The following is a 27,753-nucleotide window of genomic DNA, read 5'->3' as shown; positions in this document are numbered from 1 at the left end:
AAGTGAACAATTCCTTCATTATTTTCACTTACTTTTTCGCAATGTTGTAGGCTACATAACGCGCAATTGCTGAATGTCGGAATACCTGGAAGAGAAAAATATTGGATGTGAGCAGAAAAGATCAGGTTTGTAATTATATTAGATTTTTAAATAGAGAATTTAGCCAGAATACGGTTAAATTTACAGTTTCTGAGTCGTGTCAATATTTCCATATCACGGAGAAAAGGTTTTTGGAAGTGCAAACATACAGCGAGCCTTTTGCGGCACATTGTATTTAGTGAACACTTGTAGCCGTCTTGTGGAACACAGTGTACCTGGTTATAACGCCATAATTTCGCTACGTTCAAAGTTTTAAAAAGTCAAGACATGGGCTTACACTTGGCACTCCAAGTGGTTCAAAGCTCGTCTTGCGCTCTTTTTGTTTCGGACCTGTACTACAAGAAAAGCACATTATCGTACATGTTATACAAGATTAACTAATTTGGATATCCAGTTTTCGGCTTACAAGGACATCATCAGACTTTGACTCACTCTCGTCGTTAAACAAGTTACAGTATTTGTAAATAACGTTGGAAAAGATGTTACCCATCTAGACTGAGTTGGAAAAGATGTTACCCATCTAGACTGAGGCACCGCAATGAGGTCTCTTTCAAACTGAGGCAACTGTCGATAACGCTATCTTGCATGAGTACGCACCACCTCCATGCCCTTCCCACTGACCACTCAACATCTGACTTTTTTTTGTGGAGTTTCGATTCCCCGCGAAGGGGGTGGAGACTTAAATGGTAACATGGCGAAATAAATCGTGGAACTTAAAACATAGAACAAAGGGATGATGATGCTAATAAAATACATATGAAGCAGACAGGTAAAATAATAGACAGACAAATAAAAAACACGGCGACAGTCTGGTTTCTGTTCGCAAAAGACACAAAATTCACACCCAGCGACAGCATGGTTTCTGTTCGCAGCACTTTGGAAAGACGAACAACACTGAACCTTCACTTGAACACTGCACTAAAAAGTTGGCAAATATGACATACCACAGCCGAGAGCAAGTGGTGGGAAACTGGACAGATGATGGGAAAAAGGGGGGAAAGAGAGGAAAAACAAAGGGGGGGGGGAGAAGGAGCCAATGGAGGTTGAGGACCCATAAGAGGGGTGCGGGGTGCTGGGCAGACACGACAGGGAGTGGGGAAGGCAGAGGAGGGGAATACAAAAGGACTCGGGGGCAGGAGAAGGGAGGTAGGGAGAGGTTTGGTGGGGAGAAAACAGGATGGGAGGGGGGGAGGGGGAGCCCAGGGAAAGGACGGAGGAAAGGAGGGGGGGTGTGGATCAGAGTTGATAGGAGGGATAAATGGAGGGAGAGAGGGCATCATCCTGGAGGGGGAGTTGATGGAAGCCACCTTGGGAAAGGAGATGAAGGGTGTAGAGATTGAGGGTAGGGGGGACACAACAGTGAAGGCGTGGCAGGGGGCAGGGACGTGGGAGGAGAGGAGCAACCAGGGAGTGAGGGGGATCAAGGCGGCAGGAGGTGTAGAGTATGCAGATATGTTAGAGGAATAGGAGCAGATGGGGGAATGGAATGAGGTCATAGAGAATCCACGTGGAGGATGGGAGGTGTATACGGAAGGCGAGGCGGAGTGCATGTCACTCAAGGATCTGGAGGGATTTTGAGGGGGGGCAGATATCCAGGTGGGACTGGCATAACAAAGGATGGGATGGATTAAAGATTTGTAGGTGTGGAGGATAGTGGAGGGTGCAACCCCCATGTCCGGCCAGAGAGGAGTTTGAGGAGCCAGAGGCGGTTGTGGGCTTTGGATTGGATGGAGCGGAGATGAGGGATCCGCATGAGGTGACGGTCAATGGTGAGGCCAAGGCAGGTGAGGGTGAGGGAGAGGCGGACAGGACGGGCGCAGATGGTAAGGGAGGAATCCAGGAGCCGGAAGGAGCGAGTGGTATGACCTACGATGATTGCCTGGGTCTTGGGGGGATTGATCAAGGTGATTCTCGAGAAGGCGTTGGGGCCGTTGGAGGACATCTGATGCTGTTCACACCCTTTATATACCCTACCAGGGCTGGTAACACGGCTATTCACGAACAACAGTAACGGCCACTGCGACCTATCTACCTGTCACAGAGAATCGCAACTCTAATCATTCATACGAATGCATGGTGTCTGTTCTTTTCGACGTGCCCAAAAGAACAGACACCACGTATTCACATAATTGATTCACCTCGATGAGCAATGGATCAACCACATTCGGTGCGGATGCGCAGTTGCGTCCGACCTCCTGCGGGAACCTCCAAGTAGCGAGCATGGAGGGTCCGGACAGCGACAGCGGATAGCTGGCGCAAGGTGGGAGTGTGTGTCGGCCGAGAGGCGTGCAGAGCTAGTCCGCACAGTTGCGATAAACACTGTTGGGGTGGGGCTGTGGTTAACATAACTTCCTAGCAAGCAGGAGCTCGAAGGTTTTCGAGTCCCAGCCCAGCACACATTTTCACTCGTCACCGCTGAAGCAGCACTAAGTCCTGACGCAACTGATATCATTAATCCCTTACTTTTCTTTTCCTTTCTGCCCCCTCCCCCTTCATTTTCTTAAATCATTTACACACACACCGATGGCGTGTACGTGTATGAATTTGACGTCTACGGTGTCTTCCGGACGCTTCACTTTTCTTCGGAAAGTGTCGATCTGTATGCGTGTGACAGACCCAACCGCCATTTAGTATGATCAATGACACCATATACCTTCCATTTAGTGTAAAGAACCTTCTGGCTGAACCATGCGACTCAGCGTTCAGGGCTACGAGCAACAAGTGTACTGAGACTGATACTTCGGACCGCAAGACGTCTTCATTTATGGTGTTGATAGGCAGTGCGTTGCGTGTTGTATCACATTCGCGATACACTGTAACAATGTATAAAGGGTGATTTCAAGTGGCCATTCAATCCAAGGTGCTAAGTACTGCGCCACTTCGGTCAGTGGTTGTGGTAATACGAGATGCATTCAAGTTCTAAGACCTCCGATTTTTTTTTCTAATTAACTACTCACCCGAAATCGATGAAACTGGCGTCACTCCTCGACGTAATCGCCCTACAGACGTACACATTTTTCACAACGCTGACGCCATGATTCCATGGCAGCGGCGAAGGCTTCTTTAGGAGTCTGTTTTGACCACTGGAAAATCGCTGAGGCAATAGCAGCACGACTGGTGAATGTGCGGCCACGGAGAGTGTCTTTCATTGTAGGAAAAAGCCAAAAGTCACTAGGAACCAGGTCAGGTGAGTAGGGTGCATGAGGAATCACTTCAAAGTTGTTATCACGAAGAAACTGTTGTGTAACGTTAGCTCGATGTGCGGGTGCGTTGTCTTGGTGAAACAGCACACGCGCAGCCTTTCCCGGACGTTTTTGTTGCAGTGCAGGAAGGAATTTGTTCTTCAAAACATTTTCGTAGGATGCACCTGTTACCGTAGTGCCCTTTGGAACGCAATGGGTAAGGATTACGCCCTCGCTGTCCCAGAACATGGACACCATCATTTTTTCAGCACTGGCGGTTACCCAAAATTTTTTTGGTGGTGGTGAATCTGTGTGCTTCCATTGAGCTTACTGGCGCTTTGTTTCTGGATTGAAAAATGGCATCCACGTCTCATCCATTGTCACAACCGAAGAAAAGAAAGTCCCATTCATGCTGTCGTTGTGCGTCAACATTGCTCGGCAACATGCCACACGGGCAGCCATGTGGTCGTCCGTCAGCATTCGTGGCACCCACCTGGATGACACTTTTCGCGTTTTCAGATCTTCATGCAGGATTGTGTGCACAGAACCCACAGAAATGCCAATTCTGGAGGCGATCTTTTCAACAGTCATTCGGCGATCCCCCAAAACAATTCTCTCCACTTTCTCGATCATGTCGTCAGACCGGCTTGTGCGAGCCCGAGGTTGTTTCGGTTTGTTGTCACACGATGTTCTGCCTTCATTAAACTGTTGCACCTACGAACGCACTTTCGACGCATCCATAACTCCATGACCACATGTCTCCTTCAACTGTCGATGAATTTCAATTGGCTTCACACCACGCAAATTCAGAAAACGAATGATTGCACGCTATTCAAGTAAGGAAAACATCGCCATTTTTAGTATTTAAAACAGTTCTCATTCTCGCCGCTGGCGGTAAAATTCCATCTGCCGTACGGTGCTGCCATGTCTGGGACGTTCTTACAATGAACGCGGCCTCATTTTAAAACAGTGCGCATGTTTCTATCTCTTTCCAGTCCGGAGAAAAAAAAATCGGAGGCCTTAGAACTTGAATGCACCTCGTATCATCAGGATATCCAGTAATTAAGTTTTTAGGTAGTATCGGAAAGGATCAAAATGTGAGAAAAACTGCTCTGTGCTATGTTGATATATCGTAAAGTATGAATGATTTCGCCAAATTTATTGTAACTGAAAGTGATTTGTCTAAACTTTTATTAATTCAGCTGCAAACGCAATAAAATGCCTTCTGCAGGGTATTACAATGTCATTTCATACCAAATTTGCAGTATGCACTGATTGTGTGACTGCTTAATAGATGCTGAGAATTCCTATCCCTCTTCTCTGTTATTTCCATTCATTTAAAGGCTTGTGATGATAACTTGTTACACTGTCTGTTTTTGTGCAAACAGCCAGTGGACCTGTGAACGTCCTTCACAGTATGATCAAACAGCGAAGGGTAAAGACCGCTGACACCACGATTCTGCCGAAATGAGACAGTGGTGGCTATCGGAAAAGAACATATCGCAATACTCAATGAAATATAGCGCTATTTCGAGTTCTTCAGAGAAGTAGCGAGAAAAGCTGAGACAGACCGAGGACCAAACACACTGAGCTGGACAACAGTGAGAGATTTTATCATCTACAGCGAGAGACTTTATCGTTCTACCAGAAGAAAATATTACTTCTTGTTTCACGTCAGAACTGTTCTTTTGTGTGTTCACTAATAAAGTGTTCTTTCATTGCAACCTGTGGACCAACATTATTACGTGCTGTCCTTGCCACCTCTGAGGGCCAAGATCAGAGTTGTAAAACTACCGTACGCTACCGTAGACTGTGATCAGTAAGTGTGGACTACGGTAGTTCTGCTAGCACCTTTGGCCAGTTACGGTCGTACCCACGTTACCGGTACGTCAGGTGTGTTGCATACCGACTGGGCGTTCGCTAACAACGATCGCTGTCTTTAAGTACTCGTATATGATCTGTGTCCTACTAGATTCCCCCATAAACCAGAAGCGGTGAACCGTCTAGAAACTAAGTGAGTATATATAAAGGGCTGCGTAAGCTACAGAATATATTCGCTCTACATAGTTATTCTCCTGTTACTTAAAAATAAACAGTATTTACAACAAAATTGAAATTGGCAACGTTTAATTCAATACTTGATTTGTAACGTGAAACAGAGGGATGTTGTAGTAAAAATAAAGAAAACAATACCGATTCATATTATAGTGCAAGGAAACGCAATTGTTTCAACAAAAAGGAAAATAAAAAACGTGAAAAATACAGGGTGTATCAAAAATAATCATCAGATTTAAAAAATCATAACTATTATGTTATTTGAGATACGTGCGTGAACAACGTACTGTTGGAAAGAGCAAACCCTCGAGTTTTACATGGTTCCCGCTAGGTAGCAGCAGTGTGCGCCCACAACAGTTATAGTCAAAATGTGCGAACAGAAAGCTTTTTGTGATCTGCGTTTTGCGCAGTGCGGGTCAGTAATAACTGTGCAGCGTAACTTTCGTACTAGGTATGGTGTGGATCCCGCTACAGCACAGAGCACTAGACGATTGTCGTGAACAATTCCGAGAAACAGGTTGTTTGTGCAAAGGCAAATCGCCAGGCCGTTCCCGAGTGTGACACAGATGTCGAACGCATCCGCCATAGTTTCGCAAGGAATCCGCAGAAATCCGTTCGCCGTGCAGGTCGACAGCTCGACATGCCCCGATGTCCGTCTAGCGTGTGTTTCGTCGACGTTTTCACATGAAACCATACAAAATTCCGCTATTGCAAGCTGTTCATGAAGGTAAGAAACAATAACGTGTGGAGTTCTGTAATTTCGCTTTTGGCAATATGGAGGATGACAGTTTTCTTCCACGCTTGGTGTTAAGTGACGAAACTACACTCCACTTAAATCGAAAGGTGAACCGCCAAAATGTGAGAATATGGGGTACGGAACAACCACATGAAGTTGTATAACATGAGAGGGACTCTCCAAAATTTAATGTGTTTTGTGCAGTTTCACAGGAAAAGGTGTATGGTCCACTTTTCTTTGGCGAGAACACTGTTACAGGAAGCCTTTATCTCGATATGCTTGATAACTTTCTTTTCCCACAGCTGGAGACTGATTCGAACGACTTGATTTACCAACAGGATGGGGCACCACCACACTGGCATCTGGAAGTTCGGGATATTTTGAAATCAAAGGATTATCGAGCGCTGCGCTGGATCGGCCGCACTGGATCAAATGATTCGGCCTTACATTACTGGCCTTACATCGCCGTACCTGACTGTATTTGATTATTTCTTGTGGGTGTTTTCAATACAGTTTATGTGCCTCTGTTACCAACAATAATGAATGAACTGAGACATCCCATAACAGCAGCTGTGGAAGTTGTAATTCAGGAATGCTCGCTGCAGAATGAGAACAATTTGAATACCGCGTTGACATATGCCGTGGATCTCAAGGGAGGCATATTAAACAGGTATGAAAAGGTATGAAATAAAACCCGTTGAGTTCCCCGTTCATCAAAAAACAAAATTTATTCTATATGTTTATTAGTTTCAAATGTGCCAAAAGCGGATGAGTCTCATTGAAAGGAAAAAAATCACGAAATCAGTGAAAAGTGTCGGATGAAATGGCACGTCAATTTTCTTGAACAAAAGCTCTTGCAAGAACTCCTGACAATGAATCAACAGACAATAACGCCAAATACGCTGCCCGACAAAACGCTGCAGAAAGCTATGACAGAATTCCCGCGTTTGTGATCAAAAGGATATTAAGAAGCTCTGCAAAAGATAAATGGGAAAAGAGAACGGGTGAGACTACAAACGGGGTGGTTACAAATGGAGGACAAATCTTGCGTGTGCTCTGTACCTTGCGTTTCGTATTACTGTCGTGTCCACCTCTCCTCCATATTTGTTCTCCAATTCACAGACACGTAAAATCTTTACACTTAACTTTGCTATCCATTGTCTTCTACTCCATACGTCTTCTTTCCTTTCCTGTTCTTCGATACTAACTGCATCCGTTGGCGTGTAGCATTTCTTAACTACCGTTTTTCTTCTTAACGAAGTCTGTTTGCGAACTCTTCTGTATGTGAATCAGCTATTTCTTAAAAATTTACTTGTTCTAATAATCGAGGAGTCTCATTACGCTTACACTACGCGAGCGCCACATACGACATACTATAATCTCAGTCTTTTTTTCTGGACTATGGAGCTGCAAAGTTTCGACCTAAACTGCCGTCTGGCGCAGACTGGACCGCTGTACTATAGCAGCATCGCACTAAATCATTCATTCACTTCTGTTACTCTTCAACGTATATACGCCAACGTTGGTAAATTAGTACAGCCAGAGTCTGTGCAGTGAAACAGTAATCGAACCCGGGTAGGCCGTGTTATTTCTTTTGATACATCCGATACTGAGTGACCACCTAATTTAAGGCTTTAACCTAGCAGTTACTCACAGCTTTGATTCAAAAGCCCAGAAACACTTACGCTAAGTTTTCACGTCGAGCAACCCTGTCATGAGAATCCAGATGCAAGTATGGCGTTACTTGCCTTCGGAATTCTTATCGTAACGCAGAGGAAAAAGGAAAATGAGAATTGGTAGGTATAAACTGCCAGCATGTGCGTCAAACGTTCTAGAATGGCAACACTCTTGTATGATCAGCACTGACCGAAGAAGGCAGCAAATGTTAGCTCGATGTATTCGGCAGGCAATATTGTTCAAAATGGACACTATTGCAGATTCTCCATAAATTTAACGATGTTTCTAATTCAAGAGAAATATATATCTTTTCCAGTTTCAAAAAACACTTTCACTTGAAAAATCAACAGAAAACTTGGCTTTACAGGCGTATTTGAAAACATAAAAATATAAGCTGTTTATAAAATTTGACTGGTGTTGTACAATAAACTTTTTTCTGATTTCTGTAAGAGCAACTGAAATGATAACTTCAGTTAATAGAAGACTTACCTTTTCCACGTCATAACCAAGAAGAACGTAGCGCTCATCTGCCGACAACAAAGACACGTTCGCCTGGATACTGCTGTATACCTGTAAGACATGCATTTATCGTAAATGAACTTTTCAAATAAATAGTGCGTTTGGAGCATGCTGCAACAAAACACAAAAATAAACTTGTACAAACTTTAAAAAAATACTATATGCGAGAGTCCAACATACTGATTTATTTTTATAAAAAGTAGAATGAGCGTTCCGTTGGAGATTGACTCAGCAGGACAACAAAAGAAGTAGAATTCACTGTTGGTGATTTATAGACTGCCACGAAATGATTTTCAGCTTTTCAGGCTCACTTTAGATTAGGATTTCCCCCCAGACGACAAAGGCAATATTATAGAAACATATTTTACAGTGATTTACACAAAATTATATATTACAGCCTCACACCTCTGTTTTCCATGCCTAGTATAAAATGGTAATTTATTTTTAGAAATAACGTTATTGTTAATATTAAAATTCTTATACAAAGTACTTGAAATGTAGACAGTTATACGGTACTAAGTAGGATATAATGCGATATTTTCCATATGAAGGCTAGGGGAAGGCAACAAAGAAAGTTATTGCTTTTACTTGAACTTCTTACTAAAGGTGCCCTTACAAGAAATTGATTTAATACTTTCATGTGAGTTTTAACTACACAATAACACTTTCCATGGTGCCTGTTAAAGAAGTTTTCGGAGAATGAATCAGCACTCACACAGTGCACGAACAAAAATGTGTTACCTTTTTAAAGAAATTCACGCCATTAGACTGTTGATTGTTCATTTATTTTACACAATCATGATTTCCGCTTTGTAGCCATTTGCAAGTGTACGTTGAAATGTTAAAATGTGTTTTAACAGTTCAACATGCACTTGAAAATGGCTACAAAGCTGAAATCATCATCACGTAAAATAAATGAACAACTAACAGTCAAATAGCTGAAACTTCTTTCAAAAAACTCTACATGACTGTAGTCCCACACCAAGAACAGATGAAAAATGTATAATTTCAAAATGCGTGACACAAAAACAGGACGAATTTGTCGCATGGAACCTCAAAACCATTTCATGACCGCTTCTGTGAGGTCAAAAAGAAAAAAAAACTCTCGTAACTTCACCGAATTGAGAACAGAAAACTTCTTTTTACCTCAGGTCACCAAACCAACGACAACTACAAAAAGCCTTAGGGCATTAGGACACCAAACCAATAGCAAGTGCAAAACAATGCCCCATCAGGAAAGCAAGAGAATCTGTAAAAGCCATCTGACAATGTACTTCTAATAAATCGGAAACCAGTAATGTTTTGATTTAAACAAAAATTTTTAAACGATACTTTGGCTGGTTGCTGTCTATACACTGAAACGCCAAAGAAACTGATACAGCCATGCACATTGAAATACAAAGATATGTAAACAGGCAGAATACGGCTCTGCGGACGGCAACGCCTACGTAACACAAGTGTAGCTACAATGGCAGGATATCGAGATTTAAGTGAGTTTCAACGTGGTGTCACGAGTATAATCGGCGCACGAGCGATGGCATACAGCATCTCCGAGGTAGCGATAAAGTGGGGATTTCCCGTACGACCATTTCACGAGAGTACCCTGAATACCAGCAATCCGGTAAAACATCAAATATCTGAAATCGCTGCGGCCGGAAAAATACCGAGCAAGAACGGGACCAACGACGACTGAAGAGAATCGTTCAACGTGACAGAAGAGCAAACCTTCCGCAAATTTCTGCAGATTTCAATGCTAGGCCATCAACAAGTGTCAGCGTGCGAACCATTCAACGAAACATCATCGATATGGGCTTTCGGAGCCGAAGACCCACACGTATACTCTTGATGACAGCACGACAGAAATCTCTACGCCTCACTTGGGCCAGTCAACACCGACATTGCACTATTGATGACTGGAAACATGTTGCCTGGTCGGGCGAGTCTCGTTTCAAATTGTATCCACCGGATGTCGGGTACGGGTATGGAGACAACCTCATGAATCCACGGACCCTGCTGTCAGCAGGGGACTGTTCAAGCTGGTGGGGGCTCAGTAATGTTATGGGGCGTGTGCAGTTGGAGTGTTATGTGACCCCTTATACTTCTAGATACTAGTCTGACAGGTGACACGTACCTAAGCATCCTGTCTGGTCACCTGCATTCATTCATGTCCATTGTGCATTTGGGCAATTCCAGCATGACGATGCGAGACCTCACATTTCCAGAGTTGCTACAGAGTGGCTGCAGGAACATTCTTCTGAGTTTGAACACCTTCGCTGGCCACCAAACTCCCCAGATATGACCATTATTGAGTCTATCTGGGATGCCTTGCACCGTCTGTTCAGAAGAGATATCCACCCCATCGCACTCTTAAGGATTTGTGGAGAGCCCTGCAGGATTCTTGGTGTCAGTTCCGTCCAGCACTACTTCAGACATTAGTCGAGTCCTTGCCACGTCTTGTTGTGGCACTTCTGCGTGCTCGCGGGGGCCCTACACGATATTAGGCAGGTGTACCAGTTTCTTTGGTTCTTCAGCGTAGTGAAGCAACGTTCAGTTTCATTTACTCACTCAGCTCTATGATGGACTACGTCAAGATAAATATTACGATAGAAAAGAGGCTAAATACTATAAACAACACCAACCTTTATTTACGTTACTGATAGGGAAATTATCTTATGTATCAAGAGCAATATAGTTCAGAGCGCTTCAGACGAGCGTTTTACATAATCCTGTATTTAGGCGCCTGTCATAACGTGCGGAAAAATCTCTCATTTTAAGGAAAGATGCTCATGAATGACATGATTTTTTCTGTTTTTACTAACATTACTTCCACTGTTAATTAATGACGTCCAATTAGAGAAATAAATAAAATTAAGATTTTTGCCTATGGTACAAACTAGAATTGGTAAATCCGATTCCAAATATGAAGATAACTGCTTTTTCTCCCAAGACTGAATTAATTCTTTATCTACATATTTTTCAGACGAGGATTTGTGTTCTTAACATTCCCACTTTACAAGCCTCTTAATTTAGCAACGTAATCAAGAGATGTAATAGTTAAGCTTCTTTCAAACTCTTACAGTTTATTCGAAAGACACAATAACGTATTACCCATAACGGAAGAACACCACTACTTCACAATCTCTACGTAGGCAAGAGTCAATATTTCATTTTCATCAATTAACTTTCTCGGGGAACAGAAATACAAAGCTGTAACCTCAAGCTCACATACAATATAGTTCCTTATGTTTCTGTAATGCTGACTGTGTGGTCCCTACACCAATATTATCTCGACAGGAGACAGATACTTGTCAGATGAGGATGATTGAAGAAACTGGAAACTGTTTCGTGAAGGGAGGCAGATGTTGCAGAATATCAAGACGTTCGGTTGTTTTTGTGGTAAACGTAAGTGTTCCTACTCAGCATTTCGGAACAACGGCAAAACTTTAGTCCTTAAACTTTCAGCTACAAGAGAAACATACGTATTCTAGTTCTTTGTGTAAGGGTAAAAATAAGATACCAATATGAGATCTAAGTGAGAAACGTGGCAGACGTGATCGTTATCTTCTAGTACTGCTGGATACGTTTATAATGGTCACTAGTTCCAAAATACGTTTTCGGGAAGTAAAAAGTGTTGTGGGATGACGTTGCCCATAAATATCCATGTTGGAGAGTACTCTTGTTCTTACGTCTAACAGCGACAGATTACGATAAAAAATATGTGGAGGGAAAATGCAACAACTGTTGAAAATGTGAAATTCGAAGAATTGTTTTGCAATGTAAACGGAATCTATTGCGTGCGCTTTTATGTTAGAAACGATACAGAAAAGAGTGTACACAACAGATAGGCAGAATCGATTGCGAACAATGAATGAAAGTGATGGTTAGAAATTTGCGTAAAATCCGACTGAATGTAGAGAAGCAAAATCGCTGACTTCCTGAGCGTTTCGGTGGTAAACAGAACTAGTTTTATCCGTGCAGGAACCTCGTTCGCTGCTCTTTATCTCGGTTCAGGGGCCTGCGGGTAAACAAAAGCGCCGTTTCGTTTATTGCTGTTACGTAATAGTCAAACACAGCTCCCACCCAGTTACGGCATTTGCTGATACATCGGGAGAGTTTCATACTGCAGCGTGGAACCATCGCTTTTACCAGGTGTACCGGTATGGAATGAGCGTTTTTTTTTTTTTTGTTGTGAAAATGAAACATTAATTTTGAATTGAAAAGTAAAAACATATTATTCAAAGTACTGACCATTGCTTTCTATACATTCTGATCACCTTTCTGGCAATTTGTGGACACCACGCCAATAGAAATGTTCGTCTTTTGAAGCAAACCGATCAACACCCAATTTTCGACTTCTTCGTAGGAATCGAAGTGTTCCTCAGCCAATGCGTGTCCCATTGATGAAAACAAATGGTAGTCGGAAGGGGCCAAGTGAATACGGCGGGTGGGGTAGCAGGTCCCAGCCAAGTGTTTTGATTGTATTCTGAACCAGTTGCTTTGTGTGCAGGTGCATTGTCGTGTAAAAAAATTGCTTTGCCATGTCTTCTGGCCCATTCTGGTCTTTTTTTCGATCAATGCATAGTTCAAATTGATCATTTGTTGTCTGTAGCGACTAGTATTCACAGTTTCACCGGGTTGTAGAAGCTCATGATACACCACACCTTTCTGATCCCAACAAACACAAAGCTTTGTCTTCTTGCCGAATCGATCTGGTTTTGCAGTCGATGTTGATGGATGTCCCGGATTAACCCATGATTTTTCCCGTTTAGGATTCTTAGAATAAATCCACTTTTCATAGCCAGTAACAATTCGATTCAAAATTGATTTTCTTTCATGTCTTTGAAGTAAAATTTGACAAATGGTTTTTCGGTTTTCCATCTGTCTTTCATTCAATTCATGTGGCACCCATTTTCCACACTTTTGGATCTTTCCCATAGCTTTCAAACGGTCAGAAATTGTTTGTTGTGCAACATTTAGCATTGCTGCCATTTGCTTCTGACTCAAAGTATCATCTTCATCCAAAATTACTTGCAATTCGGCGTCTTCGAACTTTTTTGGCGGTCTTCCACGTTCTTCATTTCTTACAAGAAAATCATTATTTCTGAACCGTTCAAACCATCTTTCGCATGTTACTTCTGATAGAGCATGATCACCATATGCCTCGACAAGCATTCGATGCGAGTCTGCAGAACTTTTTTTCAAATGAAAACAAAAAATTAATGCTTTCCGCAAATCATCACTTTCTGGTACAAAATTCGACATTGTTAACACGATGCAAACATATGATGTTGTTTGTTCCATGACTTGATGTATACTAAATATCTTTGACAGATGTCATACCAACCAAACAAAAAAAATTAAGGCTCGTTCGCAAGAAATGTTCCATATCGACATATTTGTATCTTAACGCTCATTTCATACCGGTACACCTGGTACAAAAAAAATCGAGGGCAGCTAGTCTCAGAAACCAATGAAAGACTCATCCACTCCAACCTGGAGATTATTTTCTGAACAACAGAGCACAAGACCGGCATTTATGTTTTCTCAAAAACAATGAAAGAAAAATACACTGCGTGACAAAAAAAGTGAGGCGCCCATAAGGGAGGAGGAAACGGAACGGAACTTCACAGGGTGCGAAGGTATGTGATGTTATTACACTGATCACAATTGGGAGTGAAATTTACAAAGAAGGTATCTTTCTCTGGTGACGCGCAAATGCTGAAACTGGTCGTTGATATTCTGGGTACTAGCATCGGCACAGAGTTTACGTCTGAGCTGTACCCACACACGTTCTGTCGTAAACATATCTTAGGATACATGAAATATATTCGCTGTTTCGAATATGGACAAACATCAGCTGTACAGTGAAATGACGATAAGGAAAATCTGTGACGGACCGGCACACGAACTCGGATCTCGCTTAGTACGCGAGAGGTCGCCTTCACCGCTTCGGACATGTGCGAAAGAACAGACACCATGCATCATATACACTGAAGCGCCAAAAAAACTGGTATAGGCATACTTATTCAAATACAGAGATATGTAAGTAGGCAGAATACGGAGCTACTGTCGGCAACGCCTATATAAGACAACAAGTGTTCAAATGGTTCAAATGGCTCTGAGCACTATGGGACTTAACATCTGTGGTCATCAGTCCCCTAGAACTTAGAACTACTTAAACCTAACTAACCTAAGGACATCACACACATCCATGCCCGAGGCAGGATTCGAACCTGCGACCGTAGCAGTCGCGCGGTTCCGGACTGAGCGCCGAGAACCGCGAGACCACCGCGGCCGGCAACAAGTGTCTGGGCACAGTTGTTACATCGGCTATTGCGCCAATAATGGCAGGTTACCGAGATTTAAGTGAGTTTGAACGCGGTGTTACAATCGGCGCACGAGCGATGGGACATAGGATCCCCGAGTAGCGATGAAGTGAGGATTTCCCCATACGACCATTTCACCAGTGTAACGACAATATCAGGAATCCTGAAAAACATCAGTTCTCCGATATCTCTGCGGCTGGAAAAAGATCCAGCAAGAGCGGGACCAACGACGACTGAAGAGAATTGTTCAACGTGACAGAACTGCGACCCTTCCGCATATTTCTGCAGATTTCAATGCTAGGCCTTCAACAAGTGTCAGCGTGCGAACCACTCAACGAAACATCATCCACATGGGTTTTCGGAGCCGAAGGCCCACTCGTGTACCATTGATGACTGCACGACACAAAGTTTTATGCCTCGCTTCGGCCCGTCTACACCGACATTGGACTGTTGATGACTGGTAACATGTTGCATGTTCGGACGAGTCTCGTTTCAAATTGTATCGAGTGGATGGACGTGTACAGGTAAGAAGACAACCTTATGAATCCATGGATCCTGCATGTCAGCAGGAGATTGTTCTAGCTCGTGGAGGCTCTGTAATGGTGTGGGGCATGTGCATTTGGGGTAGTATGGGACCCCTGATACTAGTCTGCCAGGTGATGTGTACGTAAGCATCGTGTCTGATCACTGCATCCATTCATGTCCATTGCGCATTCCGACGGACTTGGGCAATTCCAGCAGGACAATGTGACATCCCACACGCCCAGAATTGCTACAGTGCGGCTTCACGAACAATCTTCTGAGTTTAAATACTTTCGCTCGCCACCAAATCTCCCAGACATGAACATTATTGAGCACCTTGCAACGTGCCGTTCAGAAGAGATCTCCATCCTCTAGTACTCTTACTGACCTGTGGACAACCCTGCAGGATTCATGGTGGCAGTTCCCTCCAGCACTAGTTGAGACATTAGTCGAGTCCATGCCACGTCGTGTTGCGGCACTTCTGCGACGTCGCTGGGCCCCTACACGATATTAGGCAGGTGTACCAGTTTCTTTGGCTCTTCAGTGTATTTCATAACGGCTATAGGGAACATTGCAGCGTACTTCTTAAACACGCAGGCACTGCAATATCGCTTTCACCCGCCGATACCGAGTAGTGACTTTCAGGTAAAATCCCCCCCTCCCTCCCCCCATCGCCCCCCGTACAGGAATTATAGGAAGTGTTCGAGTGCAGGAACGACGAAATATGGAAGATTGTGTCTGGCCGTGAGTCGTGCACGGATAGCCAAAGCGGTTAAGGTGGCCGCTGGCGTAAAACGGGAAACTCAGGTTCGACTCTCGGTTCAGCACTAATTTTTTCACTGTCCTCATTCCATTATACAGCTGACGGCTGTTGAGATTCGCAAGTACGATTTCATGTATTTCATAACGGCTGTAGTCAGCGCAGACCCTGTCATACTTCTTAACAACACAGGCACTGCAATATCGTATCATTGGCGTCGTATCTAACGACCTTGATGGCCACTGGACTACCTCAAGACCACGCAGGCAGTTCATAGAGACACGTGCAATGTGTGAACGAGCACTGTCCTGTTGAAAAGTGTAACCACGATGCTGTAGCATGAGAGGTAGCACACGAGGATGCAAAAAGTCCGTGACATGATGTCGTGCCATCAAAGCTCTCACAGTAACTATTAGCGGTGACCTAAAGCAATAGCCGGCGGTACCCCACACCACGGCACCAGGAGTAACTCCGCCGTGCACCTCGAAAACATTGGAGGTATTGGACATCTCCCGAGTCGCCGCCAGCGTCGCCAACGATGGTCTGTACATGTGTAGGGAAGCGGTAAGACGGTTGTTGCATCCGGCTTACGACGACAACGTACTGGAGGTCGAGCAGTCAGGACTTGTGAGTGAGCATCTAGGGCTGCCGTTAAATGGCAGAATGGACAATTAGGTGAATATATTTCAGTGTACGGTATACAAGTGGTGCGCCTAGCGAGGAGGCTAGAGGTTGAGGCTAGTCTAGGAGGACGAACAACTAAACAAGTGGATAGTGGAAGGTGAGGCGGTTCATGTTAATTTATCTTGTATTGTATTGTATGGAACTGGGGACCTAGAGGCGACGGAGAGGCTTCGTCCCCGCCGTAGCCCTCAGTGGTACCCAATTCCACAACAGGCTACAGCAGTCCACTCACCCTTCTGCCGCCCCACACTGAACCCAGGGTTATTGTGCGGTTCGGCATCCAGTGGATCCCCCGGGAACGTCTCACACCAGACGAGTGTAACCCCTATGTTTGCTAGGTAGAGTAATTATGGTGTACGCGTGTGTGGAGAAAGTGTTTACGCAGCAAACGCCGACGTGGTGTAACTGAGTGGGAATAAGGGGAACCAGCCCGCATTCGCCGAGGCAGATGGAAAACCGCCTTAGAAACCATCCACAGGCTGGCCAGCACACCGGACCTCGACACTGATCCGCTCGGCGGATTCGTGCCGGGGAGCGGCACGCCTTCCCGCCCGGAAAGCAGTGCGTGAGACCGCACGGCTAACCAGGTGGACTAATTTATCTTGGTGACCAGTCGTGGAACGCAGAGCCGGAGGCTTTGCCTCCCATGAATGACGTCTGCTGTGCTCGACGTCTGGATCACAAGAAGCGAAGCAACCGAGTTCTGCACTGCAGAATCCTCCAGAGCCCACACACGTGACCTGTATCCCGAGCACGCTACTGGCTAAAACATATGGCGTGAATTCGCTAGCAGTTCAGCAGAGTTCTCAAGACGTCTCTTGGCAGCAGCTTGAACGGGACGGAACTGCCTTGGTTCCGAAAGGTAAGCAACTTGTGTCACGTAGGCACAGCCAAAGTTGCTCTGGAAGAAAAAAGGTAAAGGTTTGACTGATCCTTTGAAATAAACCAATTCCCTAAAATATTCCTTGACTGGCTGCCATCCTGTACAAGTCAACCAGGGTAGTGCAGAAAGACATTTCATCGCTGAACAAAATGCGATGCTATTCATCAGCAGTCCACCCTTCTCAGTCATGGCACCATCCCAAACGCAGCCGTTTGTGTTGTCGCGTCAACGATGGCCTGCAAACATTGTCGTGTCAACGGTGGCCTGCAAACCAGACAGCAATTACCTAGTTCGGCTGTTGCAAGTCTGCGACCAGTGGCACAGGATGACACAGAATGTTGCACAGAGTCCACTACCTGTAACTGTTGGATGGCAGGCGCAGATGTGAAGAGGCTACGATGTCCTTGGTGCACAATAACGGCGATCGTCCATTCTGATGATCGGAACGCTGATGACGATTGTGTGTGCCCGTAAGTACCCAGGCAGTCTAACATCGGGCCACTGTGACACTCGAATCATCCACAAATCTGGATACTGCACGATTAGACCAGCAGGCAAAATGGAGGCCCACAATGAGGCCATTTCCAAACTCTGTTAGGTACTGATAATGCTGTCTCACAAGAGCGCAACGAACGGTCTTGTTTTGAAACAGAGCCCCAACATTATTTAGTAAGCATTTCGAAAGTGATGCTGAACGGTCCTAGCGAACCGAAACGCTGTTGTCAGTTCTTCTCACGCCAACCAATTAAAAGTAATATGCCTCAGATCCGCGCATGCGTACTGCAGTGCCACAGCGGTACGAACTCGAAGAGGCTAGCAGCAGACACAGGCATGCCATTCTTCACAGTACCGAAAAGTGTTGTTAGAGTACGTAATACTGCTCAAATTTCGCTGACCACTGGCTTCCATGGATGCATGATAACGATAGAATATTGACTGTGTTCTGGAACCTGTCCAAAATGTCACATTATGTCGTTTTATTCTCATTCACATCGACATCTTGTTTTGGATTTTACGTTTCGGAATATGAATTAGGAACGGAGTGTAGTACGATATTGTACAAATACATTTATAGAAAAACCCGAAAAATTCGTCATTTTTTCTGTTTTCCGTCCTTTCTTAGTGGCTTTAAAATTCATGGAAGTACGTTCCGTCTGTGCAACTAATTGAATGCAGTTTGTTTATTATCATACGCGTTTCGCTTCCCTTATTCGTGATGATGCTTCACAAATAACAGAAGCGAACCACGTATGGGAATGAACTGCTTTCAATTAGTTGCATAGGTGGAACACATCTCCAACAACTCGAAAAATTGTTTAAGAGAGTGTCAAAGAATAAGAAGATGCATAGAATGTGGTTGTAGCTCGCTCTTAGACATCCAAGTGATGAAGTAGCCCACTTCCCTATATGACACGACGACGATTCGGCCCATAAAAACAAAATTGCAAAAAAACGCGATTTAGAGAGTGTGTGGCGAGTGCAGCTATAGAAGTTCGTTGTAGTTTATAACATGAATCTTAAGAATCAAAATGTTTCATTATATGGTGGTATAGTCTGAAAATATTGTGGCGGGAACCATACATCTCTGTCTATTGTTGTTAACGATTCGATTGCAGATAAATACTTGTGACAAACTAAAGTATAAAGACGATTGCTGCTAGTCTCATTCGCAGTAATTTACGTTGTGCTCTTACCTCAGTCTCGGAAATCGCTACGTATTCCGAAAAAAATTGTGAATTATTCGTGACAAGAAGAATGTCAGTGTAAGTTGTTTCATGCACAGTAATTTCATCTTTCATTTCTTGAGCAAATGGAAGTCACGAAATCGGAGATACTCGTTACTGAGAAAGCGCGCTTTTACATGTAAATTACAACGAATATTTCAGAAAAATGGTTAACTTTGACGATTAACGAAATCTCAGAATGAGTTGCAAAGACGACGAGGAAATAACATATTTCCGTATCCATCAATATGCGAAACACCGTCCTTTGCCACGGCAGTTCGTCACGTTATCAACTTTGCTACTACAGCTTACGTGCTACCGCCTCTTTGTTTTATGTTATTCCCTACGAGAGAGACGCAGGCAAACTTCGTTGACGAATGATGCGGACGCACGCCGTAAATGCATAAAATTTTAGAAGGTTTCTTCTATAAGGCATCACAAAATTCTTTTGCATTGTTACGTAAAAGTTTCAAAAGTTAATAAGTAAACCATTTGCAGAAAAGGGTACGCGAAGTCACTAGTAATTTCAGCTAACACTCATGTAAAATATTTAATGATCTTTAAACACTTAAATGCATAAAATAACAGGTACTCTGAGAGAATATTGACCGAAAACTTTTTTATGTTGTAATCATTAACAGTGACAACCTAACCTAACCACATTTCTAGCAAAGGAAAATAGTGTATTATGAACTCACTTTCCTAACAGACGTGTCCTGTAGTGATTCTTTAGTAACACAATCACTAAATCCAAAGCTTAACCTGGTCAATATATTTAAATAACAAATTATAGGTGTAAATAAACCACAGGTACCCGAACGACAGCGCCATACTGAAATCCAAAACTTCTCGGTACAGTTGTCGAAAGATCGGCGAGAGGACCGTTCGGTATCAGGTCTCAGAAGCTTTCTGAATAGGAAATACGGATAAAGAACCGAAAGTGACGTCACTACCGAGACTAGCCTACTGCACCGATTGGTATGAACGATATAGAATAGGGCCCCAGGCCTGATAACAATACTAAACGGGATCAACAGTAGCGCCCACTGCTGTCCATTACACCTTTCACAAAGAATCGCAGCTGCAATCACTTACATGCCTTCCCATGGTGTGTGAATGTGTACAAAGTTATGGTGATATCCGAACATGTCTTCTGTGTAGCTCACTTTGTCAGGCAGTGTCGATTCAGAAGAAATAAGAAGTCTGTCTCCAAATTTATGAAACAAATTGAGTCGTTGCTTAAAGTGTGTTGTTGATTAAAACAACTTATGCAATGAGATACAATTTTTAACAATCTTTTTTAATAATTACTGAACAGTTTATTTTCAGTAAATTTAATTTCAATATTTCCAAATTTATCAACAGCTTTGCGTAACATCATAAACATGCCCGGATAACCAAGAGCGTTAACGCATCTCTTTGGGAATTTTGGAAAGCTAGACTACCGCAGATGGAATCCGCTTCGCAGATTAACGACGCGTCTGGTAAGCCGGCCAGGACGGATGTGGTTCTTACAAGGGAACATCCCCATCGCACCCCCCTCAGATTTAGTTATAAGTTGGCACAGTGGATAGGCCTTGAAAAACTGAACACAGATCGATCGAGAAAACAGGAAGAAGTTGTGTGGAACTATGAAAAAATACGCAAAATATACAAACTGGGTCGTCCATGCGTAAGATAGGCAATATTAAGGGCAATATGAGGCGAGGAACTCCGTGGTCGCGTGGTCCCGTGGTTAGCGTGAACAGCTGCGGAACGAGAGGTCCTTGGTTCAAATCTTAGCTCGACCGAAAATTTTAACTTTTTGTTTTCAGTTTACGTGAAAAACTTATGTTTTCATCACTTTTTTTGGAGTGATTATTACATCTACAAGAAAACCTAAATCGGGCAAGGTAGAAGAAACTTTTCACCCATTCGCCAAGTGTACTAGTTAGGTGGGTCGACAACATATTCCTGTCATGTGACGCACATGCTGTCACCAGTGTCGTATACAAAATATCAGACGTGTTTTCCTGTGGAGGAATCGGTTGACCTATGACCTTGCGATCAAATGTTTTCGGTTCCCATTGGAGAGGCACGTCCTTTCGTGAACTAATCACACGGTTTTGCGGTGCGGTCGCAAAACACAGACACTAAACTTATTACAGTGAACAGAGACGTCAATGAACGAACGGACAGATCATAACTTTGCAAAAATGAAGAAAGCAAAAATTTCAGTGGAGGGCAGATTTGAACCAAGGACCTCTCGTTCTGCAGCTGTTCACACTAACCACGGGACCACGGCGCTCCTCACCCCACATTGCCCTTAATATTGCCTATCTTACACATGGACGACCCAGTTTGTATATTTTGCTTATTTTTTCATAGTTCCACACAACTTCTTCCTGTTTTCGCGATTGATCTGTGTTCAGTTTTTCAAGGCCTATCCATTGTGCCAACTTATAACTAAATCTGAGGGGGGTGTGATGGGGATGTTCCCTTGTTAGATGGTTCCCCATATCGAGCTCGGTAAATACCTATCTGTTACCCAAGATCCACAGCAGATATAATGTTTAGAAAATGTGGTCACACTTGAACTTGAGATTTTCTCTCGACGAAGACAGATACGACACACAGATTCTGTACTCCGTCGTGAGCGTTGGGGCAGTGGAGCAATGTTGGCTTCACCCACATTAACTAATGTTGTCAAAACCCATGTAACAATGCCTACGCCGCACAGTGGGCCAGAATCTTGAGAACGTGGCCAAAAAGGGGAAAAAAGTTTTTAGATGGAATTTTGAATATCAGGTTGGCTGCAGCAATGCTGGGACAACTGAATGCCGGCTGTGCTGACGGCCACATGTTCATTTGTTCGGTTAAATCTCAGGTCAAATGCGACAGTTCACTGGTAGCGTGCTTGCAGCTGGCGAGGCTACAAAAACAATCTTGTTGTTGAAGATAGTTATTTGTGTTTTTTGCAAGTGAAGCCAATACTTTCAATATGGAAGGTATTCGAGGAGGTATGTTCTAATGAAAAAACATTTATATCACTATTAAATCATCAATTATGCATGTTTATTTTACAATTAACGTACTATGGGAAATTGAACGAGAAAATTATAAAATGCTTTTAAAAAATAGAGATAGGTTATGAATTCCACGACATTCTGCTTTCTTTTGGGTTGTGTCTGCTAAGTACAGGGCTATTACAAATTATTGAAGCGATTTCATAAATTCACTGTAGCTCCATTCATTGACATATGGTCACGACACACTACAGATACGTAGAAAAACTCATAAAGTTCTGTTCGGCTGAAGCCGCACTTCAGGTTCCTGCCGCCAGAGCGCTCGAGAGCGCAGTGAGACAAAATGGCGACAGGAGCCGAGAAAGCGTATGTCGTGCTTGAAATGCACTCACATCACTCAGTCATAACAGTGCAATGACACTTCAGGACGAAGTTCAACAAGATCCACCAACTGCTAACTCCATTCGGCGATGGTATGCGCAGTTTAAAGCTTCTGGATGCCTCTGTAAGGGGAAATCAATGGGTCGGCCTGCAGTGAGCGAAGAAACAGTTGAACGCGTACGGGCAAGTTTCACGCATAGCCCGCGGAAGTCGACAAAAAGCAAGCAGGGAGCTAAACGTACCACAGCCAACGGTTTGGAAAATCTTACAGAAAAGGCTAAAGCAGAAGCCTTACCGTTTACAATTGCTACAAGCCCTGTCACCCGATGGCAAAGTCAAACGCTTTGAATTTTCGGCGCGGTTGCAACTGCTCAAGGAAGAGGATGCTTTCAGTGCGAAACTTGTTTTCAGTGATGAAGCAACATATTTTCTTAATGGTGAAGTGTTTAAACCTCCTCTACAAAGAAACGTGCCAGAACTGCGAGCTCGCATCAACGATGGGGACATGTTGCGCCGAGTGTGGGAGGAACTTGATTATCGGCTTGATGTCTGCCGAATCACTAAAGGGGCACATATCGAACATTTGTGAATGCCTAAAAAAACTTTTTGAGTTTTTGTATGTGTGTGCAAAGCATTGTGAAAATATCTCAAATAATAAAGTTATTGTAGAGCTGTGAAATCGCTTCAATCATTTGTAATAATCCTGTATATATTATTACCTTTGTAAATCCTGCTACTAGTTGCTACTCTGGCTTTGAGCCACGTTTTAAACGACACTTGGAAAATGTCATTGTTGAGACATCGTCAAAATTGACAATAGAATTAATTAATTATGAGCTGCATTTGTACAGTTTAACTTATAATCGATGCGTATAAGCATTGTAAAGTATAAAATAATTAGCAAAATGACGGAAAGTGTAACATAGATTTTTTTTTATTTGAGTTTCATCTGATCCAACATATTCCGGAATCGGATTTTTGAAGAAAGATATTTTTCTAATAACAAAAGAGTATTTGTCAAATGATTTGGAGGCGGTCATAGAACATTTCGAAAAGCCGTTGACAGAAAAAAATGGACATACAATTACAATTCCCGATGATATGAGGCCTACCATTTCGATTCTGTTGACAAAGTTAAGAAGCAAATATAAGGAAGCACCTCGGCGACAAGATTAGCTTTTCAAGAAGAACGAATATAAAATTTGAAACATTATCTGATAGGTCCAAAAGAAGGAGAACTGAGGAGATTCGTACGATGTTCAGTCCTGTCGAATTATCGTTCGCTGCGCAATTGAGTATTCGATCTTCGGGGCACTCCGACGCAGCAAAGATTGTGAAAGACGTCATACTCTCAAGTCCATCCACGGCGAAAAAATACGAGGCATCCTTGCGATTGTCTACATCATCGCCACCCTCGTATGATTCAAATGAAGGTCTAGCACTTCTTTTAAACTTGACATTGTCAAAAGAATCTTACCACCTTTTGAGAAATAGGACTGAAGGAAAAGGCTTAAACGCATTTTATCCACCATACTCAGCTGTTTTGGCAGCAAAAAAAGCTTGCTACCCTCCAGTCGAAGCCCTCACTTTTACCGAATCAAAAGCTGAGGTACGGTTGCAAGCTTTGTTAGAACCCACTGTTCAACGTGTTCTACTCCTGGAACGATAAGATATTGTACATATGAGTGATTCAGAAGTGTCTAATATAGCTTTTATTTGTATGTGTGGCTTCGACGGAACTTCCGGGCAAAGCATGTATAAAATCTTTTAAGATTCGAGTATTTCATATGCAAGTTTATGTTTCACTTCGCTTGTTCCACTGAAACTTGCAGGTGTAAATGAAGAGACGAAAGAAGATAAGATCTTATGGGTTAATCCGAATCCGCCTTTAACCCTCTTTTGCAGACCACCCGAGTTAGAATTTACAACGGAAACAGGGCAAACGCCTTTAAATGAGAATGCGTATTACGACAAACAGATCGAACAACTCCAGGCATTCGAAACAGTCATTCACGGGAAAGACATTTCCATTAAATACAATTTAAGCATGACCATTGTAAATGGTAAAGTGCGCAGTGCTGTCACCAACACAAAATCTGCGCAACGGTGCTATCTCTGCCAGGCCACGTCGGCCCAATTTAATAACATTGACGATGCTTTGCAAAGACAAGTTACCGCCGTTTATCTCCATTACGGACTGTCAGCTCTTCAAGCCTGGATTCGATGTTTTGAATGCTGTATTCATTTGGCATACCAAATGAAAACAAAAAAGTAGCAAGCATGTAAAGCAGAAGATAAAGAGGAAAAAGCAATACTGAAAGCCAACATTCAAAAAGCTTTCAAAGAACAACTTGAAATTTTTATCGATATGCCAAAACAAGGGTTTGGCAGTACGAACGACGGAAACACCGCTCGACGTTTTTTTGAAAACACTCTTACATCAGCGGTGATAACTGGAGTTTCCAAAGAACTAATGCACCGTCTTCATATGTATAATTTTTCAGACGATTACGAGCGGACGTCAGATCGACGTTGAAAAGTTTCGAGCATAAGCCTTAGCAACTGCGAGGCACTACGTGAAAGAATATCCCTGGTACAACATGCCAACAGCAGTCCATAGATTGTTGATCCACGGTCCAGACATTATTTCTTCAACTGTCGGAGGATGCTCAGGAAACAACCCATAAACTGATAAAGCAATATCGCTGGAGTTTTTCTCGAATGTTTTCAAGAGTTAAGACTATGGAAGACGTGTTCAGGAGATTGTTGGCAACGATTGACCCCTACATTTCTTCCCTACGCAGATCGTCGCCAAAAAAACTGAAGAGTTTGTCGCCAGAAGCGGTTGCCCTCTTAGTTCCTGTGCCGGAAGATTATGAAGATTCAGATGATGAGGAAACAGTGTTTGAAGATGATGACGATTCAGCTGAAGCAGAAAAAGAAGACGATGAAGATGAAAAAGAATAAAAAACGAAAACTTGTAATTTTAGTTATAAAAAATTTACAAAATAAATAATTGTAATTGAAATGAAATAAGTTTTTGTAATATTAAACACCATCTTCTATCCTCTATTTGGTCCTTTCTTCGAGATTTCCACTTTTTTTGTTTATATTTTTAACCGTTAACTACAACAACGCCTAAATACTAACTTTTATATAAATATAAATATATAATTAAATATAAATAAAAAGATTTATCAATTTTTCGACCGTCATCTTGGATCCTCAATTTTTTTTAAATTTTTGAACTCAGTCTTCATCAGCAACATCGATAATTCCCTAAAAATTACTTTTATATGAATAAAATGACAGTAATGTACATAGAGCCTGCCATTTCTGATCCGCCATTTTTTTCACTTTTTGATATTATATTCTTAGCCAGAAACTTCGTTAAACCCTTACATACTAATTTTGGTGCAAATTCAACAACTCCTTACATTCTGACCAGCTTTTTGGGATTCTGTCCCACTGTGCGCCGTTGAGAAACAGCTAAAGACGAGGAAGAACATGCAGAAGAACATTATCGGTCACAGAAACTCACAGTGCAGAATTTTTTCTAAATCAAAAATCATAAAAACATTTGGTAACCAATCCTGGACACTGAAAGAAATTATAAATACCTGGAAATAGTAACGATTGCATTTAATAAAGTAGATAAGAAGCATTGTAATAATTTTAGAGACATTTCCTTACTCGGCACTCGAAGTACATTTTTTTTCCTAAAGCGGTGTGGTTTTATTCAGGGTTCCAATACACCATATTATCGCCCACTCTATTTTTCAACATAATCTCCGTTCCGTGCGACGATCTCATGCCACCTTAGTGTGAAGGCCTTATGCCGCTACGGTACCACTCCATTGGTCGACGTCGGAGCGAACGTCTTGCTGCATCATCCACATGCTTCATCCCGTGAAATGCAGCCGTCATCGGGACAAACACATAGAGGTAGGCAGAACAGTCCAAATAAGTTTTGAGGGCTCCTCTCGGTGGACGAGTGTGCCAGCTCTACCAATAGAAACGCCCAGTTGTTTGACTGTGACGCGTCGATCACCTCGGATGAGTGTGTCCGCACGTTCCATCATTACGGAGTCACAGTGGTGTGACCGGCCGGGACACGTGAAATCGGACTGTTGTGGGCGACCTCGTTGTGATGACGACAGACACCTCGTCCAAAGCCTCACCGCGCCTTCGTTCACTGCCAGGTCCCCGTAGACATTCTACAAGTGGCTATGAATATCTATCGGGTTTTCCGCCAAAAGCAACGCATTGGCAGCTCTCTTCTTGGAACGCACCTCCGTAACAGACGCCATTTTGAAGGCTACATACAGTGGCGACATGTATCGGAACTTCACAAAACTTCAGGTCTCTAGAAGAGCGTAGCGTTCCAAAAGATTGGAAAAGGGCTCAGGTCATCCCTGTTTACAAGAAGGAACGTCGAACAGATGCGCAAAACTATAGACCTATATCTCTCTAACGTCGATCAGATGTTGAATTTTGAAACGCTTATTATGTTCGAGTATAATGACTTTCCTGGAGACCAGAAATCTACTCTGCAGGAATCAGCATGGGTTTCGAAAAAGACGATTGTGTCAAACCCAGCTCGCGCTATACGTCCACGAGACTCAGAGGGGCATAGACACGGGTTCCCAGGTACATGCCGTGTTTCTTGACTTCCTCAAGCCATTTGATACAGTTCCTCACAGTCGTTTAACGAACAAAGTAAGAGCATATGGACTATCAGACCAGTTGTGTGATTGGATTGAAGAGTTCCTAGATAACAGAACGCAGCATCTCATTCTCAATGGAGAGAAGTCTTTCGAAGTAAGAGTGCTTTCAGGTGTGACACAGGGGAGTGTCGTAGGACCGTTGCTATTCACAATATATATAAATGCCCTTGTGGATGACATCGGAAGTTCACTGAGGCTTTTTGCGGATGATGCTGTAGTATATCGAGAGGTTGTAAGAATGGAACATTCTACTGAAATGAAGGAGGATCTGCAACGAATTGACGCATGGTGCAGGGAATGGCAATTGAATCTCAATGTAGACAAGTGTAATGTGCTGCGAATACATAGAAACAAAGATCCTTTATAATTTAGCTACAATATAGCAGGTCAGCAACTGGAAGCAGTTAATTCCATTAATTATCTGGGAGTAGGCATTGGGAGTGATTTAAAATGGAATGATCATATAAAGTTGA

General features: G+C 43.0%; 1 protein-coding gene across 1 annotated transcript in view; it reads right to left on the bottom strand.

The window, feature by feature from the left end:
* The window catches only part of LOC126191246 (venom dipeptidyl peptidase 4-like), a 475,023-nt gene that overhangs the window by 188,568 nt on the left and 258,702 nt on the right, over window positions 1–27,753 (bottom strand). The window contains exons 4-5 of the mRNA XM_049932056.1: window positions 8,239–8,319; window positions 33–85 (exon numbers count right to left, since the gene is read on the bottom strand). Of these exons, the coding sequence (XP_049788013.1) occupies window positions 33–85; window positions 8,239–8,319 (134 nt within the window). The remainder of the gene's footprint in view (window positions 1–32; window positions 86–8,238; window positions 8,320–27,753) is intronic.

Source organism: Schistocerca cancellata, chromosome 6, assembly GCF_023864275.1.
Source record: "Schistocerca cancellata isolate TAMUIC-IGC-003103 chromosome 6, iqSchCanc2.1, whole genome shotgun sequence".
NCBI classification, from domain to species: domain Eukaryota; kingdom Metazoa; phylum Arthropoda; class Insecta; order Orthoptera; family Acrididae; genus Schistocerca; species Schistocerca cancellata.
The sequence above is the reverse complement of the archived record's forward strand: the minus strand, read 5'-3'. Positions and strand labels throughout refer to the sequence as shown.